Genomic DNA, 18,894 nt, shown 5'->3' on the forward strand with positions numbered 1-18,894 from the left:
CAAAAACGAGAAAAACCTTTCCATAGTTTGTGGGCACCTCAACTAACATTCTCCCTGTTGATAAGTCCTCCATAGAGCCACGTTAGTGATCGCTAAATGTTATGCGGATCTAGAAATGTGTCGCGCGCGGGCCGCTTAAGTGATCCGTAACTATGCCGAAATCACTTTAGTAATCTGGGAATGTACCGCGAGCCGCTTTCATTTTTAAAAAATTAGTGTGAGGTGGCGGGCAACATCTGGTAACCCCGAGAGCCACATTTGGCCCGCGTGCGATGGGTTTAGCATATATGGCTTGGAGGGTGGGTCGCAATGAATTTCGTAAAGAGAAATTTTGAGTTCTTAGCCTTCAAATATAGCATTGAAATTAATTGCAATAACATATGAAGGTATTTTCTTTCGAAATTTTAATTGTTTGAAAGCATTTTTCGCATCGAAAAAATAATTTTTTTTGATCGTTTGGCGGAGCATAGCTGACGAAATTTTGCTAAAGGGGGGGGGGGGGGTCAAAAAAGGCTAAAAATCTGCTGACGTAATACTCAAACGGCCTTAGAAGGGGGACCACAAAGGTTTGGAAAATGGAAAAAAAAGTTATTTATGGTCTAAGTATATTATAGTCTCTTTATTTAGAAACAATAATGTTTCATTCATAAAATATAATTTATTTTAATTGAACACAATTATAAAGGAATTTGACGCCGTCAAAAAATATCGGTTTTAACATAACCTATAGTTTTTATTTTGTTCAGAGGACACACACAAAAATTTTGTTCTTTTGCCTTCACAGCGTCATCTATCCTTGTTTTTAAACACTAATCACCAATTTTACACGTATAAATTTTGGTCATATTTATAGATTTTTTTTATTCGGAGAAATATATTTCTCATTAATATAAAAAATGATTGATTATTTTGATAAGTTGAGCCCACTTATAAAATAACCGTAAACAGTTGAATATCGGTTAATTAGATGTTTCTTCTGCATTCACGAGCCTGAACTGTCAACATTAAAAACATGATATTCATTCTAATTTTTTTCTACTTTTTTATTTCGATGATGCCTTCAATTCTCTGAAGGAATTGTTAAGTTCAGATTGTGTGTTAGTACCTTTCAATGAAAAGCTTCCCATTGTGTTGGCATGCGATGCTTCACCTTTTGGAGTTGGTGCGGTTTTGAGTCACGTACTTCCTGATGGTTCAGAAGCACCAATAGATTATGCCTCGAGAACTCTAACTACTACAGAACGGAACTATGCTCAAATCGACAAGGAAGCTTTGGGTATAGTATTTGGAGTAAAAAAGTTTCATCATTTTCTGTATGGTCACTCATTCACTATAGTTACTGACCACCAACCTCTCTTGGGAATTTTCAATAAAAATAAGTCCACGAAAGAGATTTTATCTCCGCGAATGCTAAGGTGGAGTTTGCTTCTCAACGCGTATGATTTTTCGTTAATTCATAAGCCGGGAAAGAAAATTGGTAATGCGGATGCCCTAAGCAGATTACCGAATGCAAAAACTCCCGAATCCATGGTCACTTCTCCATTAGAAGTGCTATTCATAGAAGAATTAGAAAATCCACCAATTCATGCTGTGGATATCTCAAAAATGACTATTAGAGATCCAATACTCTCTAGAGTATTGGATCTGGAGAGTGTTGAACTGGGTACTAAAAGGTTGGCCTGTTGAGATGAAAAATTCGCAGTTCCGAACTTATTTAATAAAAAGGAATGAGCTATCAGTGCATAAGAATTGTCTATTATGGGGAAATAGAGTAATTATTCCAGTACCAGGTCGATCTCGAGTTTTAAGTGAATTGCATGTCGCGCATCCAGGCGTTGAACGCATGAAAGCTCTTGCAAGATCGTTCGTATGGTGGCCAGGCATGGATGCTGATATTGAGAACTACGTAAGAAGATGTACGAACTGTCAACGAACAAGGCATGCACCTCCCAGAGTTCCAATCCATCCATGGGAAATAACGACAAAGCCTTGGTCCCGAGTTCACATAGATTTCGCTGGACCATTTCAAGGACAAAACTTCCTGATTCTGATTGACTCTTACTCCAAGTAAACTGAAGTACGACGAATGACATCAACTACTACCACCGAAACCATCGATGTGCTGCGCGAGATTTTCGCTACTCATGGTTTGCCGGATGTTGTAGTTTCCGATAATGGACCCAGTTCACATCTAACGATTTTCGCCGTTTCCTAGAAAGTAATGGTATTCGTCAAGCACTGATTGCTCCTTACAGACCATGTGCAAATGGTCAAACAGAGAGAACTGTCCAGTCGGTGAAGGACTCTCTAAAACGCATCGTTTCAGGTTCCTAGAGAAAGCGTCTTTCCAATTTCCTACTTCATCAATACATCACTCCATCTTCAGTAACAGGCGCCAATCCAGCTGAGCTGCTGATGGGAAGAAGGCTGACCACCGTCTTGGACCGTCTTCATCCAGACTTGCTGGGTGATAGAAGGTGGAAACAGGAGCAAAATGCAGCTACAGAGCAAAAACAACGAAAAGTGAGACGATTTGATGCCAAAGATGCTGTCTTCAATCGCTGTCTTATAATTGTCGACAGCAAAGAAATAGTCATCAAAATGATTATTCATAATTTATATGGTTCATTCAGAAAAATTCTGTTTTTTTTCCTTCAGTAATGTTTTATTTATACATATATATTTTTTGTGTTTCCCTTTTTCACGTAATGGTTAATCCCCCAAATACTGTTAGATGAGATAAACTGTAATATCTCGGTGAATTTTGATCCTAATTTTACGGGTAAATTTCTTTGAATTTCGTAGAGAAAGAAGCAAAATTCACTTAGTGATTGGGAACCGTATACAAATTTAAATTTTTGGTATTACCCCCAATAACGATGCTTTGGGGATTTCAACTATCGCAGATAAATTCCGTTCGCTTTGCTGATAATTTTTCATATTTGTTGAATTTTAAAATCAACCATAGAATTTATAACCAGTTCCGTCAATTTTGGTGAAACAGCATGTATGGTGCATAAGAGTGAAATTAGTTTTCTCTTTCTTCTGTCATCATAACTGGATAATTAAATTACGGTCCGGTAATAATGCCATTGAGTCGGAAAAAAAAGCTTACGAGGGATTTTGACTGGTATTTTCATTCCCGTTACAGAGCCAATTACATTGCCATTCATTTCTGGTTCGATTCGACGAGTGAGGTTCATTGAGGAACTCGTTCGTTCGCTGTTAAGTTTACGGTTCTTACTTCGGAACACATTCGATTAAACCAAACTCAAGGAAGTGTGAAGAGACACGATTTTTGTTCTTTTTTTCTCTTCCCTTGTCAAACTTTCCCTGGCATTAAAAAAATGAAGTAAAAACTTACTGATGCATTACCGCGAGAAGAAATAACATTACCTTTTTGAGCAAAGAGTGTGGGCTCTCGTTTTCGAGCATATAGATAGATGGTCGCTCTTCTCTCAAACGAGAAACAGCTCCGAATCTTATTAATTCGTGTTCGGTTGGATGATCTTCGATCGCGATGTTTAGTCGCGATCACCATGTAACGAGCATTTGCACGGCTTTTTTGCATAATGTCCGATGTCTGCGAGAAATTTATCCCCGGGTTGGACATTGGTGTGGAAGTGTCTCCGAAGACCTGGTCCTGGAAATTGCGTCTATTTTATCGTAAGGAAAAACTCTCTTTTCTACTATATGTCTTTTTATTCCTAGATTTGATATTCTTATCACACAAAAATTGTAGCTTTAAATTGCCGTAAACCTCCCTCTTAACGGTCACCCCTCTTTTAAGTCCAAATAATAATTTCCCTGTGTAAAGTATGCATTTCAAACCCCTGATTAACTATCAACCCACTTTTGCAGACGTAATTTTTTTATCCCACTGGTGTCCACGGAGGAGAGGTTTTACTGCACTTGCTATTTAAAAATTAAATACTTATAGGTTTGAATTGATATCACTATTTTATGGAAGGATTTTCCGCAATTATTTCACATCCGATAAAAGAATCAAGGAATCATAACTACTTCTCCTGAACCACTCGTGTATCTCGTCCATTTTCCTTTATGGAATTTCTAACGAATGAGTTGATGTTGGAATGTGCATGTGTGTGCGTGTGTGTTGTGAACAAATGTGAAGTTTGTTTCTTTGGAATGCTTGTTAGTGTTCAAGTAGTGCTGTCATCTGTCTTCCGAATTCGGAAGCAGGCAACTCAGCAGGATATGTTTTTGCTTCTTGTGTCACCATTCGTGAATTTTTACATGCTGAATGAACCAATAAATTTTGTGCGTGTGGTACCGAGATTTCATGATGAAAAAGTATTGAGAATTTTCTCTTGGGAGGGGGGGGGGGGTTTCAGATTTTTTTCCTTCTGAGGGGGGTTTACTTTTTTTCCTGCAAAATAACACTATAATCTTGGCTGAAGGAGGGGGGGGGGCCCTTGCGTACTCCAATGATTATTGAGATGTATCTCCTTCTTTATGAAGTTGTTTCTCTTCTCTCGTTATTTCATTTACGAGTTGAATGGTATTACCATCTCTTATGCATCTAGGGTCACCGGTTTCGGAATTCTAATTGATGAGCGGCTTATGTGTTCTTAACATTGTTCAGCGGTGGTGAAAATAGCGAATAGAATGCTCGGTTTTTTTCATTCTTAAAAGGTCTCTCCACGTTCTCCTGAAGTGATCTTTCCACTTTTCCAGGGCATAGTTCGTCCGTGATTGGATTATGCAGTTAGGTTTCCGCAACCGTACCTACATAGAGGCATAAATTTGGTTGAGGAAGTGCAGAGAAGAGCTACTTGTACTCTTGTTGGCACACGGGGCTTGAGCTACGATGATAGACTTGATTTTTGGAATATGTTTACATTTTAAGAACGCAGGTGTGTAGGGGGGGATATGATCGAAGTGTTTAAGATTTTCAACGGGACTGATAAGATGGATAAGGGTTGTTTTTACGAATAATTTTCCCATCTACAGCCAGAATAACTTGCTCTACCCTAGGACTTTTTATAACACTATTTCTTTTGAGATTTTGAATGAGTATCGACGTTTGTTTTTCCGCCAAGCCATTTGATACGACGCATAGCCCAATTAAATGAGATACAGTGGAAATAGTTTTTCATACATGAATCTCATTTACATCAGAAAATTCGTAGAGGAAACATAAGCTTGGTTCAAATGCTTTGTCACCTACGACATTTATTGGATATCCATATTTTTTTACGGGCATTTTCTTTCAGTCACGACGTTGGGCATTTGCCAGTTGTGGCATTTGTGGTTGCATTTGTATATCTCGCTTCCTTAAAACCTTCTTATTTCGGCAATGACGAGTCCAGATACAGCGTAGTATTTTTTTTTTTTTTTACAGATGAATATGTTTTACCCCTCACAAACCTATCAGATAAACAGCCAGTGGGCGGCGGAGTCAGCTTTTGTTCAAGGTTTGATAACAAAAGTTTACAGATAGTGTTTCTCCCCCCTTCAAGGTAGGATAGGAATACGCATACAGTATAAATGATGGAAGAAGCAAGCGTATTTCTCTTCATCGTTTTTTTCAAAATTATTCCTGGCGTGGGGGAGAAGGAAGCACTGTTAGCTGCAGAAAATCGGAAGTATATTCTTCTCATAGGCGGTGATAGACTTGGAAGTCTGGGGGACACGGTCATTATTGCTGTGGGGGGGGGGGGACACAATGCTGATGATGTCAATTCATCTATACATATATGCATTAGATCATTCGACTTCACCTTTGATGCTGGGGGGGGGGGCGTATCTCCGCCATGATTCTTCTTAACAAAAGGTGCGGCGTTTTGCAGAGGGCTTAGTGATTTACACGGTGGTAGTAGTAATGTGGATCAGGGAAATTTTAAAAGCCGTTCAAAAGGTTAACAATCTTTAGTTAGTCATTTATGATTCTTATACCGTTTAAAAAAGTCACTCGAGTTTAGACGACTATGATTTAAGGTGGGCGCAGGGCATCGGGCAAGGCAAAGACTAGAAAGTCCCAATGACTGGTTTTAGAAATATTCTGATTAGTCAGCGAAGTATGGTGTTATATATGTCACGGTAAATGTGATTGATTCGGTTATTATGCACAATCGACGGCCATTTTGGTTAGTTTAATAAATTTCCTAAATATCACTTTTACTGTCGTTTATACGTAATACCCTAGCGTTGTTGATAAACATGATAAATCAAACTAAATTGAACTATTTGCCGGATATTATGCATGATCGCCATTTCGTATTGGTGAACATGATAAATCGGTCCCATTGCTGTGATAAGATTTCTCATTCTGATGACCGTATTTGTGCGTCAGATTGTAAACCGGAAAAATTTTTTAACGAATTTTTCTGAACATCCCCGAAATAACTCCTATTTAACAAATTTTACGATATAACGATCTCTCATTTAGAATAAATTCGTTGACGAATTTTTGCAAGTTTCTTTGCGTATACAATCACACTCCAACATAACAAACTACTATTTAACGAATTCTGTAATCAGACCCCGATATAAATAACCCCTATTTGACGAATTATACATTCAAACCTCGATATAACCCTTATTTAACAAAATTTACGACCGTACCCCCCGATATAATGAACTCTCATTCAGCAAATCTCACGATCGTTCTCCGATATTACGTATCATTTTGTCAAATTATCATAGCGTATAATTTTTTAGAATTTATCAAATTTACCAACGACTCTTGGGTATTATACATAATCGCCGGTAAAAATGATAAATTTATAGTTTAATAAATCGACGAACACGATCGAAACAATTGGTGGTTATTAGAATCCGGATTATATGCAAATGAATAAGTGCACAAGCAATTGCATATTTTAGCACTTTTTATAGTAAGTATATGTATAAATGCATAAAATCACCGAAATTTTGGAATAAGTGCATGTTTTTAGTATTTTAATCGCATTGTATTAATGTTTTCAAGATTATTTTTATTTTTTTATTCTTCAAATTTATTTAATTTTTGCAAGGAAATATTTTACCATTGGGTATCGTTCATTTTAAGCATATTTTCCGGTTTTTATAAATACATATTTTTACACTTCTAAATGCATGTTTTTTTCATTTTTTTGAGCATATTTTTTTACATAGTTTTACTGCATATTTTTCTTTTTTCTTTAGGCCATACTTCAGTTCTTACATGCATATTTTTTTCTGTTTTACGCATATTTTTATGTTTTTCGGTCATATTTCTACGTTTTTGAATGCAATATTTTCTCTCTTCAGGGAAACTTTTCCTCATTTTACGTATACTTTTCAATATTCCTTAAAACATATATGGTCTTTGCTCTTTAGAGCATATTCAAGTATTTTTAAGGCATATTTCTTATTTTATGCATATTTCGGTACTTTTAAACATATATTGAAATTTAAAAAAAATGTATTTTCACAAATTTGGTGAATTTCTTCAAATTTCTGTACATTTAAATGCATATTTTTTATTTTTTTTATTATTTTCAAATGCATATGTTTTAATTTTTATGTATATTTTTCATTTTTAAAACTTCGACATTGTTAGATGGATTTGCTCTCAATTTTCGCGCTTATTTTTGATTTCATGGCATATTTCAGTTTCTTTAGTGCATATTTCAGTTTCTTTAGTGCACATTTCAGTTTCTTTAGTGCATATTTCAGTTTCTTTAGTGCACATTTCAGTTTCTTTAGTGCACATTTCAGTTTCTTTAGTGCATATTTCAGTTTCTTTAGTGCATATTTCTACCGCGTTTTCTTAGTGCATATTTCAGTTTCTTTAGTGCATATTTCTACCGCGTTTTCTTAGTGCATATTTCAGTTTCTTTAGTGCATATTTCAGTTTCTTTAGTGCATATTTCTACCGCGTTTTCTTAGCGCATATTTTGTGACTTTTAAGCTCATATAATCCGGGCTCTGGTGATTATTTATAACAACTAGGTTAAATTTTCCAGTAGCTATATCCTACAAATTTTGCGTATGTAAAATCATATAAGCTTTTGTAAAATTTGGAAACGTTTTTCAGTGATAGTGCTAAAGGGTTAAATGAGTCCAATATGTAGATATGAGAAAACAGAAAAACCAGTGAATTTAAATTGGGTTATCTGGAACCAGACACTTGTATTTCGTGTCACACTAAGTCGTGTCGAGAGTGCGTATCGGCCTTTGTTCACTTGGTCAAAAATCACGTTGATGCGCTTTTTATGTGTCACGACGTCTTTATGGCTATCTGAATCTAAAAAAAGGCATCGAAATGTCTGAAAGCATAAACGTTTTTTGGAATATTAATTTTTTTCACTTGACTTTTTATGGTTCGCGCATCTTCAGATACCGGTTTCAAGTGCTTATGAGACTATTTGTGGATTCCATTGGAATAGAATTTTTTTATGTCTGTCTCTTTATGTGCTAGCATTCGTTTGAACGAGCTTGAATCTAACGGAACTAATTCAGTAAGTTTACTGGAACCGGTCAGTCAGTTATGGGCATGTCAATTATAATGAATGAATGAAAATTTTATTGATCTGCACATATGTGCCAATCAGAGTTGGCAATACAAAGATAAAAAAAATCACAAATAACAAAATCATCATCAACAATGGTACATCAGTCCTAAGACGGGTTCGCCCCCGTGTTGAGCAGCAGCCACTCATCTCTGCCTTGGGCTTTGTTCTTTAGTTGGTTATAGCTGGTACACTCTGTGTCATTTAGTAGCGATGAGATCCAGGTGATCCTGGGTCTTCCCCTGGGCCTTTTCCATTCTATCCTGCCTTCCATCACGTCTCGTAGCAATCCGCCGTGACGGAGAACATGTGTAACAAGCTACTCGCTAACTTGTTACATTAATTTGTAGTTAAATTTTAATGAAGCCTTTTAGAATATAATTTTATTTACGACGCCAGACAGTCTGGGAACTGGGTTGGACTTTTATTCAGATATCGTGTATAGAAATAGGTGAGGCACCTATATGCACAGGTGTTACCTCCAACGCCTTTTGCAGATTCTCAGAATTGACCCTGCCCTTTGGGCAGTGGTACCTTGAGAAGGAGTGGCAGATGGATTTATCATTGGTATGTAGACATCGGGGCAGCAGCGAGATTCCAGTAAGGGATTCTAGTCTGGGACCCAAAGGGGAGGGGGTGTGACGTTTAGGAGACGGAACCAATGAGAGGGAAACAGGCGGAAATTGGACGAGAGAAGGTGGTTGAAAGAGACAGAACGAACTAAGTCTTGATGAGAGGTGGTTGTCCGGGGTTTTTTTTGGAGGAAAGTGGAAGGAGCAGAAGATGACGAAAGTCTGGGGTAAGTCTTGACCTATTGCTTTCTCCATTCCTCTCTCGCTCAAGGAGTAGTAGCATAAAACAAATGTACTGATTTATAAGTATGTAATTTAAATACATCCTCATATATACATTATTTGTTATAGCTGTAAATAAATAATAATTTACTCCGACCTGAGGACAAGGGTTGAATAATTGAGTGGTGTTAATTGGTATCTCGAGTATCAGCCCCAGACGCTGAGAGCAGCTCTGGGACACATGTCCCAACCAGTGTAGGCGTCTGTATTTAATCTTTTTCAGGATTTGGTGACTCTTTCCAACCTGTGTTAGTACTTGTGAATTTGACCTTTTCAGTGTCCAGCTTATGCGCTACATGCGTCTCCAGCGCCACATCTCCAGCGCTTCTAGTCATTTCGCGTATCTCTTGTTTATGGTCCATGTCTCTGATTCGTATAGTGCGGTGGATCACACGTATATCTTAATCAGGCATTTTCGTAGTTTAAATGTCGTTTTTTTTGTTCGTTAACAATCCTTGTTTAGCGCGGAATTCTTGTTTAGAAAGGGCGATTCTAGATCTTATGTCATTGCTGCAGTATCCAACTTCCGTGATCAAATCACCAAAGTATTTAAACGATGTTACTTGTTGTAGTTGTGGACCTTTGATTTTTGTTGTGAACCGTTTTGTTTATATTTATTTTCATCCCGTCTTCAGCGATTCCTCGAGAGTAGTCTCGACAATGTTGCCGGGCATCCTGCCAGTAGAACAAGGTCATCCGCAAACTTTATCGTTTTCACTATCCGGCCCTCCCTATTCGGATACCAGCATTTTATTCACCAAAAGCCTCATTTAAAATAAGTTAAAATAACGAAATATCTGTTCGGAAAAGTGACTGAATGTTACATGCAGGAGACAAATAAATACACGTGATTTATCATGAAGAGGAAACATAGAAAGAAAAACAAATTACAAATACAAACACGAAAGCCGCACCAAGCAAATTGCTCAGCGAGGTGGCTGAAAAAAGATGCCCATAAAAAATATGGATGTGGCCAGTTCAATATCGCTTAGATTTTATGATACTTCCATCAAAGATATGAAGCGGAGTTCGGCCATTGCGCATGATATCTGAACACACTATTACTCCTTGGCCATAGTGATCAATTTCCTAATTCAATTTCGGCCGAAAATTGCCAGGCCCAGTAGTTTCGACCGGATCACACCCATGTCGAGCTAGATCTAGTGTGGCGGATAAACATACTGTACTTCAGGGTGCACGGCCTGATAAGCGGTGTATTTCTGTCATTCGCGGGTCAGAAAAAATATACAGTGAAACCTCCATATAACGATGCTCTACGAACCGTGAAAAAAATATCGCTGTACAAGGATTATCGTTTTATCGAGAGCAGTAGTTTGACATTAGATTACAAGACAACATCTCCAAACAAGACTTCAAAAATATCGTTTCAGAGGCATTTATCGTTATATCGAGTATCGTTGTAGTAAGGTTTCACTGTATAGTATATAGGGTGATCAAATATCTCGTGTTATCTGGTAATTTACTGAAATCAAGAATTAAGATTATTTTCGTGACTAGAGACATAATCATCATAATATGATTTATATCGTAATTAATTATAGTCAACAAAAAAACGTATATCTTTGACAAAAATATGTGAGCTAAATATAGTAATTATATTAATATATTCACATCGTAAATTTTTGTCAAAGGCATAAGTTTTTTTTGGTTAATTACAGTTTAATACATTGTGACTTGCACCAACTCTGTCGTTCCTGACAGTTGTCAATTTCCCAGGAACTTTACTTATTTTTGGCTTTTTTTTTCAGCAACTTTACTCACAATTTCAGTTGACAATTTTTTTTGGCTACAATGGACTTTGGGAATTTTTTTGGCAATAATTAACATTGAAATTTTTTTTGGCAATAATTAACATTGAAAATTTTTTTGGCCATAATTGACAACTTTAATATCTTTCAACAATTTTTTTTCGGCTACAATTGGCGATGTCCCGTACGGATTTCGATTTCCTTATGATTTTATGAACAAAATATGGGTTTTAGCCTGTGTATTTATCGTGTTTATCGATACTTCTCTACCGGAACACCTTTCGCGGGCCGGATGTAACCCCCCTCCCCTTCTCTGGTGGGCCGTATTTGACCCACGAGCCGGAGATTGTGCACTGCTTTATTTGAAGTTGTGATGGCTATTTATAGCATATTGCATATTACGCTTCCTCATTATGTTCGTGAAGATTCCCCTGAAGTGAACGCCGATAAGAGACGTATATGCAAAAATATATTGAATTCAGATAGATGCACGGTGAATAGCACTTTATCTGAGATGGATCAGTATTGATCGCTTCCTTGTACGACATGCTGCTTGTGGATCACCACGATAAGTTTGCCTTCCGGTTTCCTCATACATCTCCCGAGATGGACATCGTCCTTTTTCCTTCTAATGAGAAATTTTAACGACCATTGGAAAAGTATGTATTGGGAAGTATGGAACGGTAGGTCATGCGAAAACGGCGATGCTAATGGTGGTGGTGACGATGCAAGATGCATCTTTTTTTGAATGTGGGAACTGAAATATATTTTGACAGGAACGTGAGTGGATGTAGTAGACGCATTCCTTGCTTTTTACGAAGATATTTTTTTGTGTTGTGTGTGTGTGTGTGTCGGGGGCAACTGAGGCCGTTTCTCAGGAGGTGGCGCGACTCATTATTATAATCTAACACAGCAGGGGAAAAAAAATGGTTGTCGTGCATACAGAACCAAGGCAAAGTGTCGAGGTCACGTTTCTTAAATCGGAAAGAGAAAGAAAAATAAAAGCAAAAAAACTAACCACACGCTATATCCTCCTCTTCCTCCAACCAAAAGCAATTTACAATTAATTTTTTTAGGAAATAACGAACTTCATTTGAAGCAAATTATTTACCTACAAGAAGATATACATCTTTCAAGTCAATCAAAAACGAATTTGTACATCTTGACAGAGTAATTTGTAAAACAGCTTTTTTTTACAAGCAAATGAACGCTGCGTATCGAGGACATGACAGTGATCAAAAAGTGCTTTCCTCAGTTAAATGAGACGTGATACAAAGAATATTACTTTTTTTCTTTGAAGAGATACATCATCGATATCTCATCACAAATTATGGATTTTCTTCCTTTAATAAGTATGAACGAACACCATGCACGACTCATATGACAAGAAGGTCTAAGACACTCCCATGCTGCTTAGACTATGGAAACATATAGCTTACTTCGTTTTTTTTTTCTCACTTTTGAGCTACTCTCCACGCATTTTCAAAATTCCGTCGTCGTACCGGGTGATTAATATAGAACCGGCCCCAAAATGAGGCACATCATAAAAGATATCATACGTATAATCATGTGCTTGATATACAGGGTGTCCTATAAGTACTGGCACGGCCTTTATCTCGTCAACCGTCCGTCGTAGGGGTATGATTCCCATTTAAAAAATGCTCAACAGGTGTTCAAAAGTTACCGTGTACCAGTTTTGAGAGTGAAAATACAGTGTGTAACAAAATAAAAAATTTTAAATGTTTACACGGTTCCCCCCCCCCCCGCTCTAATTTCCAATTAGAAACTTGTTGCCCTGTCTCTCCTGATGCTAACAAAAAAAAAAAAAAAATCCATGTTTCTGAGCGCAATATTCATAGAGATATTCGAATTCCAAAAAAGGAGGAAATCTGGGTACGAACAGCGTTAAATGCGGGTAAAACTGTTTTGTCGCATTTAACGCTGTTCCTCCGAATTTCCTCCGTTTTTCAAAAACCTGCTGCCGTAGTTTCGAGAAGGTTGTGCATTGACTTCTACGGGGATGCTAGGTTGAATTCGCACTAATGGGAAAAAAACGGTTCTAGTTACATCAGTGTACCTAATCTAAATCAGCGTTTACTTAACAAGAGATTTTGGAGGGGGGCTACAATTGAGAGATGTTTGGATTTGCTAAGGGGCCCCCTGATCCCCTAAAAGCCAATTTCTATTTGTTTTTTGGATAATCTGCGTTTTCAGTAATCCGAGGTGGCCTCGGATTGTCGACACATTTGTACGTAGTCTCGTTCCAAGTACTTCATCTCACACATCAACTCCGGTCATATCTCACTACACTGCAATTTACTGCCTTTAACGAGTTGGGTTGGAAATGAAGGCACCATCCATCGATGGTCGTCTCAAGCTCGTTAGGGAAAATATCTTGTTATCTCTATTCTTTCCCCGGATCGAACCTGGGATCTGACGGCAACCATCACGGTGGCGATTAGTTGGCCAAAATATTTTTGAACTGCACTTTTAGGAGTGGTTGCATTCTATGCTACAGGTCAGTTTTCGGTATTCTTCGATTTTCACCTTCATTACGTCATCATGCGCTCTGATCATAACCTTTTAGACTGAATTTCCTGGATTTATAAAACTTTGTGAACTCATTGAACTGGTGGTTCACAAAAATGTTCATCTCCTTAGATCTCATGAATATTGAAAAAAAAGAAGAAAGTTTGAGCAACACTACTTTCATTCAACTTTTTGTTTTGATCAGCCATATTGAGCAATATATAAAAGTATTAAAATTACATGGAATACGGTAAAACTCGGAACGATTATCCAGGGGTGTCTTAGCTGCACCATGTGCTTCCTGGGCAAAGCAGTTTTTCTGGGGCGCCTGTATTTGCTAATACTTCCAAAATACGCGTTTATCAATTTGCATACTGACTCAAAATTTGTGGCCAGTTCTCCAAGTTGATATAAAATTCTTATTTTTATATGAAGTTGTTAAAGTCAGAGTGGCATAAGTTGATTAATACTCATTTGATTTGATAAAAAGAAGGTCTTACTAGAATTGTGTTTACATAGAGTCCCAACATATGTTAAAAAATTTCTGATTTCACAATATAGTGGCGAACTATTGAAGCTGAAACTTAGTGCATTTTCTTCTTGGAGTGCATTTCTGGACTTGAGTTGGAAATGTTGAAAATGTGACTTCCAACACTCTAACTTTAACCCCCACATGTGATAGAAAGACAATACTAGAGCAGCTGAAACACGCACCTCCGGAAAACGTTCAAAACTTTCTGGACGACCTAATAGTACGGGGAAGTGCCGAGTGGCGTGATGATAAGATGGTCCATCACAGTGAAGGTTGTCATCAGGTCCCAGGTTCAAAACGGGAGGGAGGGGGGAGGGGAAATATAGATAACAAGACATTTTCTCTAATGATCTTGAGGCGACCACCAATAGATGGCGCCTTCATCTCCAATCTAACTCCTTAATGGAAGCAAATTGCATCATAGCAGCGTGTTTCTAAACCTATGGTCAGCGACGATGGCATCGCAGGCAGACTTGGTAATTCGGATCTAACTGAATGAAAAATTATTCAATTACAGTAAATTATATTAACAATATTCACAGGGGTTAGAATAAAAATTAAACTTTCAAACCTTCACTTCATCAATCAAAAGCAAGAAATTGTGTCCTAAATGCAGGATATCATTATTGTATATAAAAAAATGCAGTTTACGAAGAATTCAGTAATTACTACAAAAATGGGTGAAGGGTGTAGGGAAATAAAAATATATTTGACGAAAGAAAACGTTCAAATGGCCACATAGGCGTACGCAGAATTTTCTCAAGGGGAGGGTTTTCAATTTTTTTTCTTCTCGTTTTTTTTCCTGCAAAATAACACTATAATCTCGGCTTTAGTGGGGGGGGGGGGGGGTCAGAACCCCAAACCCCCCCCCCCCCCTTTGCGTACGCCAATAAATGGCTATAGATCACCATATTTCATTGCCAAAAATAAGGTGAACTGGGATCTTAAATAAGGTAAAATACGGGACGACAACAATTGCCATCGAAAACATTGCCATAAGTCGGCAAAATCCCCAAGAACCAGACGAATATGTAGGATGAATATATTTTGTATTTATAAGGCTATGAGAGTATCATAATAAGTTATGAAAACGTTGTTTCTTCCAGATTTTAGTAAGCATTACAAATTAAAATGAGCATCGTTGAAAAAACAGTGGAAATGAGTAAAACAATTCGAACAGCTACAAATACAGGAATGGTACCGTAATACGGAACGCGAGAGGTCCGTCGAATCGTTCCAGACATTTTCCTGGTCCCTGGATTCAGGAAGGTTGAGAAACGCTGCATTATAGCGTACGGCCGTAGTTGGTGTGTGGTGAAATCGTAATAGTTCGGGGAGAATAATCTTGAGAAATCATTCTTTTTTCGTACAGAAAAGATATCAGTTTGACAAATAAAAGAAAAGAAAACTTGTTTGATCAAAATACAATCGTAACGGGGTCAGCAACTAAGAAGTGCCAGGTACTATTATAACGAGCAATCAAAAAGATCCGAATTTAATAGCCCATAAGTACCTGGTTACGTAAAAAGACTCGTCATTACCTGGCTGGAATTCATGGTCAAGATCACTGAAATATCTCCCTCATGTGTTGAAAAAGAAATAACTATCTTTTGTGCGTGTGGAGGTCAACGAATTTGCAGCAGTAGGACTGAAGGACGCCTGCGGCAGGACAAGAGCAAACCAGTTCATTAAAAACAACCGTCAATCCCCGCACCCGGTGTCCACGAAAGGTCTTTCATGATTTTATATTTATACAGCACACATTATTATTATTACGGGGAACCTCGTTTATACGACGTACAAGAGGCCGAGTCAAAATGTCGTATAAAAGTGCAAGTCGAATAACCGAGCCTTTATAGAAAAAAAATGACTTCTCTTCTCCCACTCTTTACTTCTGCTGTAAAAAAATGCCATTTTAATTATAGTTGAGAAGAAAAAATTAAATCGCATTTCAAATTACTTAAAGAAATAAAATTTTAGTAGAATCTTTGTAAATATAGTATCTGGATTATTGGGTAAAAAAATTCAACAAAATCTTCTCGATTTGGGAAAATTTCCCGTCTTGGGAAATTTTTATTTTAGCAGTAGAGGATTTGCAACAGCAGCTTGGCCTTTGATTTTGTTTTTCTGCTTTGTAATCGTTTTCAAAGTTGACACAGAAATATTCAACTGTTTTTGCAAGATCTACTTTCGTCATTAATTCAAAATTCTTGTCGAATTCTTCCAAAATTTTTTTTGACACAGACACTAAGCAAAGCATCGCAACGAAAGAAAATTTTACAGGAAATGGGCGAAAAAACTTACTGTGTATGTGTACCGTATATGTCTTTTATCGACAGACTTGTACCCTCCAAATGCTTACCATTTGGACTTTTGTGCCCTCTGGGGATAACGCTTAAAACATTGGAGGGGGAAAAAAAAAAATTCTGAAAGGACATATGGCCGTCTAAACAATTGAAATCCATTTCTTTGGAGTTCGCCGCGTCTGCGTATTTCCAGAAACAAGCAATAAACAAATCACTTAAGTATCCACCCTAAATGGCCACACTTATTTGCGATTTATTTTTATACACTCCAGCAATCATCTTAAAATTTATGGTTTTTGCTGTGATAATATACTAGAAGAAGTGTGCAGATGGCAAAATGTCGTCACTTTTCTAAAAAAAATTCAGTTGTTCGCATTCCGGAGTCTCGTTAATCAAAATTTTGGAAGGTGACAAAATTTCCTCTTTCTCTTTCAGTTTATGAGGAAAACAACGGAGAAAAATTGCAATAAGTAAAAAAAACCATAGTATCGCATTTTGGAAAAATATTGTTTACAAATTTGCCTCAGAAATTTTGAAGAAGTGACTTATAACACATTTTGCCCTCAGAGCACAGAAGCAACGCGTTTTCACTGCATACAAAAATTGTGCGCATTTCATGGATATAAAATGATGTTTTCTCAAAAGATTCTGAGTTCGAGTCGAAGTGTAAACATGGAATAATTGAGGTATTGTGTAGAATAAATTAATTATTTTAACCATGGGCGGGCTTGGGGGAAATGCCTCTCCAGCGTCAAAGGTGAATCCGACTGATCTAATGTATTAGAGTATATATGAATTGACATCATCATTATCGTGCCCCCCAGCAATCGTGCGCATCGAGACTTTCAAGTCTATCTCAGCCTATAATTTTAACATTGAAATGTATAGGAATCGATTGCGATTGAACCAAACGTCGTATAAACGTAAAAGTCGTATAACCGAGCGACGTACAAACGAGATTTCACTGTATTACGATGACGTCATATCATGAGATACGCATCTCACCAAATGATTTTTTTTTTGGTTCTATTTCTTGAGAGGGAGGATGTTTGACAAGGAGGAGGCAGAAAAGTCATCATATGTATTCCTATTATACGCGTACGCATATGTTTCTCTCTCTCTCTCTCTCTACCGGTATTTCCTTGTTTGCAATGTACGGAATATTATTACGTGTTTTTATATTTTTTATTTTCACCGCTCGTCCTCTATTAAGGAGTTGATTATAACTACCATGATTGTGAGATGGGGAAAAGAAATTTCTTTGGAATTTCACGCGAATCAAAAGGGAGAAAAAGAAATTGCAGCTCGTCACAAATTGAAAGGAAAAAAAAAGAGTGATGTACAAAATTGACGTAGAAGCAATTTATAACTTAATACGGAAGTGGCGCTTGCGTCTTTAAAATTACTGGTATACACAGGCTGTAATAAGTTTTAGTACAGTTGGATAACTGCGGGAGGAGTACGCGGAGTGCATTTTTTTGTCGGCTATTTATTTATTAGTAACGCTTTAGAATCTTCTCTTTCTTCTCTCTCCCCCTTAATAATCACTAACCAGATTTATGAATGCTTAGGCACTAAAAATTGTAAAAATATGCAGGCAAAAAGACACTGAACCAGTGGTTCCCAAACTTTTTGGAAATCCTTTTTGACAAGAAATTTATCGGCGAACCCTACATACGGTGACCATATTCCTGATTTTTTGCTAGCAAACTCCGTAATCACTTTTCGGATCACCTGTTCCCTCTTGGTTTTAATTTGACGGTACTAACTTTTAACAATATTTATTATTATTTTTAATTACTATATATATTACATAAATATTTATTTATTTTTATGTGGTTAGCGTTCCTTGTGCAAGTCGGAAGTGTAGTGAGGTGCATGTTCCTGATATGCAGCAAAAATATTTATTATTCACCATTAATAATATTGTTCATTAAACGTAGACCCTTTACATTCACATATAACTTATCATAACATTCTGTGCTTTTAATTTTAAAAAATATATAATTTTGAGAAATTGGACGATTCTCTTTGCATAAGTATTAATTTGATATATATTAATTGTTGTACAGGTAGAATTTGATAAAATTACCATTGATAATTTCTGTCGCACCACCGCCATTTTCTGCATACGAGGGCTAATTAGACCTTGACCTACAGTTTATCGCCGATTCCGAATGGTAGTCTTCTTTTTTTATATGTATCGAGAGGTTTGTGCGCTAACGCCTCGATGTGGGACTCCCTTCGGTAGCAATCTTTTTCTGTGGTCATGTCGCAATTTCTGTTGTACCCCTGTGTCAGGAAAGTTTCTGACAAGGACAAACCGGGTATCAGACTCGCGACACCTCTAAACATCTTTTGGTACTTTAGGTGAGTATCTCATAGACCTGGACTACCGCGCCCTTG

At 37.2% G+C, this 18,894-nt stretch overlaps 1 protein-coding gene across 1 annotated transcript in view; it reads left to right on the forward strand.

Annotated features, from left to right (window-relative positions):
• The first annotated feature begins 3,515 nt into the window (after positions 1-3,515).
• LOC149087801 (uncharacterized) overlaps positions 3,516-18,894 on the forward strand; it is a 63,591-nt gene continuing 48,212 nt past the window's right edge. The window contains exon 1 of the mRNA XM_089231717.1: positions 3,516-3,666. Within this exon, the coding sequence (XP_089087843.1) occupies positions 3,580-3,666 (87 nt within the window). The 5' untranslated portion in view covers positions 3,516-3,579. The remainder of the gene's footprint in view (positions 3,667-18,894) is intronic.

Source organism: Pholcus phalangioides, unplaced genomic scaffold (assembly GCF_987345545.1).
Source record: "Pholcus phalangioides strain wild (caught in Gottingen) unplaced genomic scaffold, Ppha-v1.0 ptg000004l_1, whole genome shotgun sequence".
In the NCBI taxonomy this organism is placed as follows: Eukaryota; Metazoa; Arthropoda; class Arachnida; order Araneae; family Pholcidae; genus Pholcus; species Pholcus phalangioides.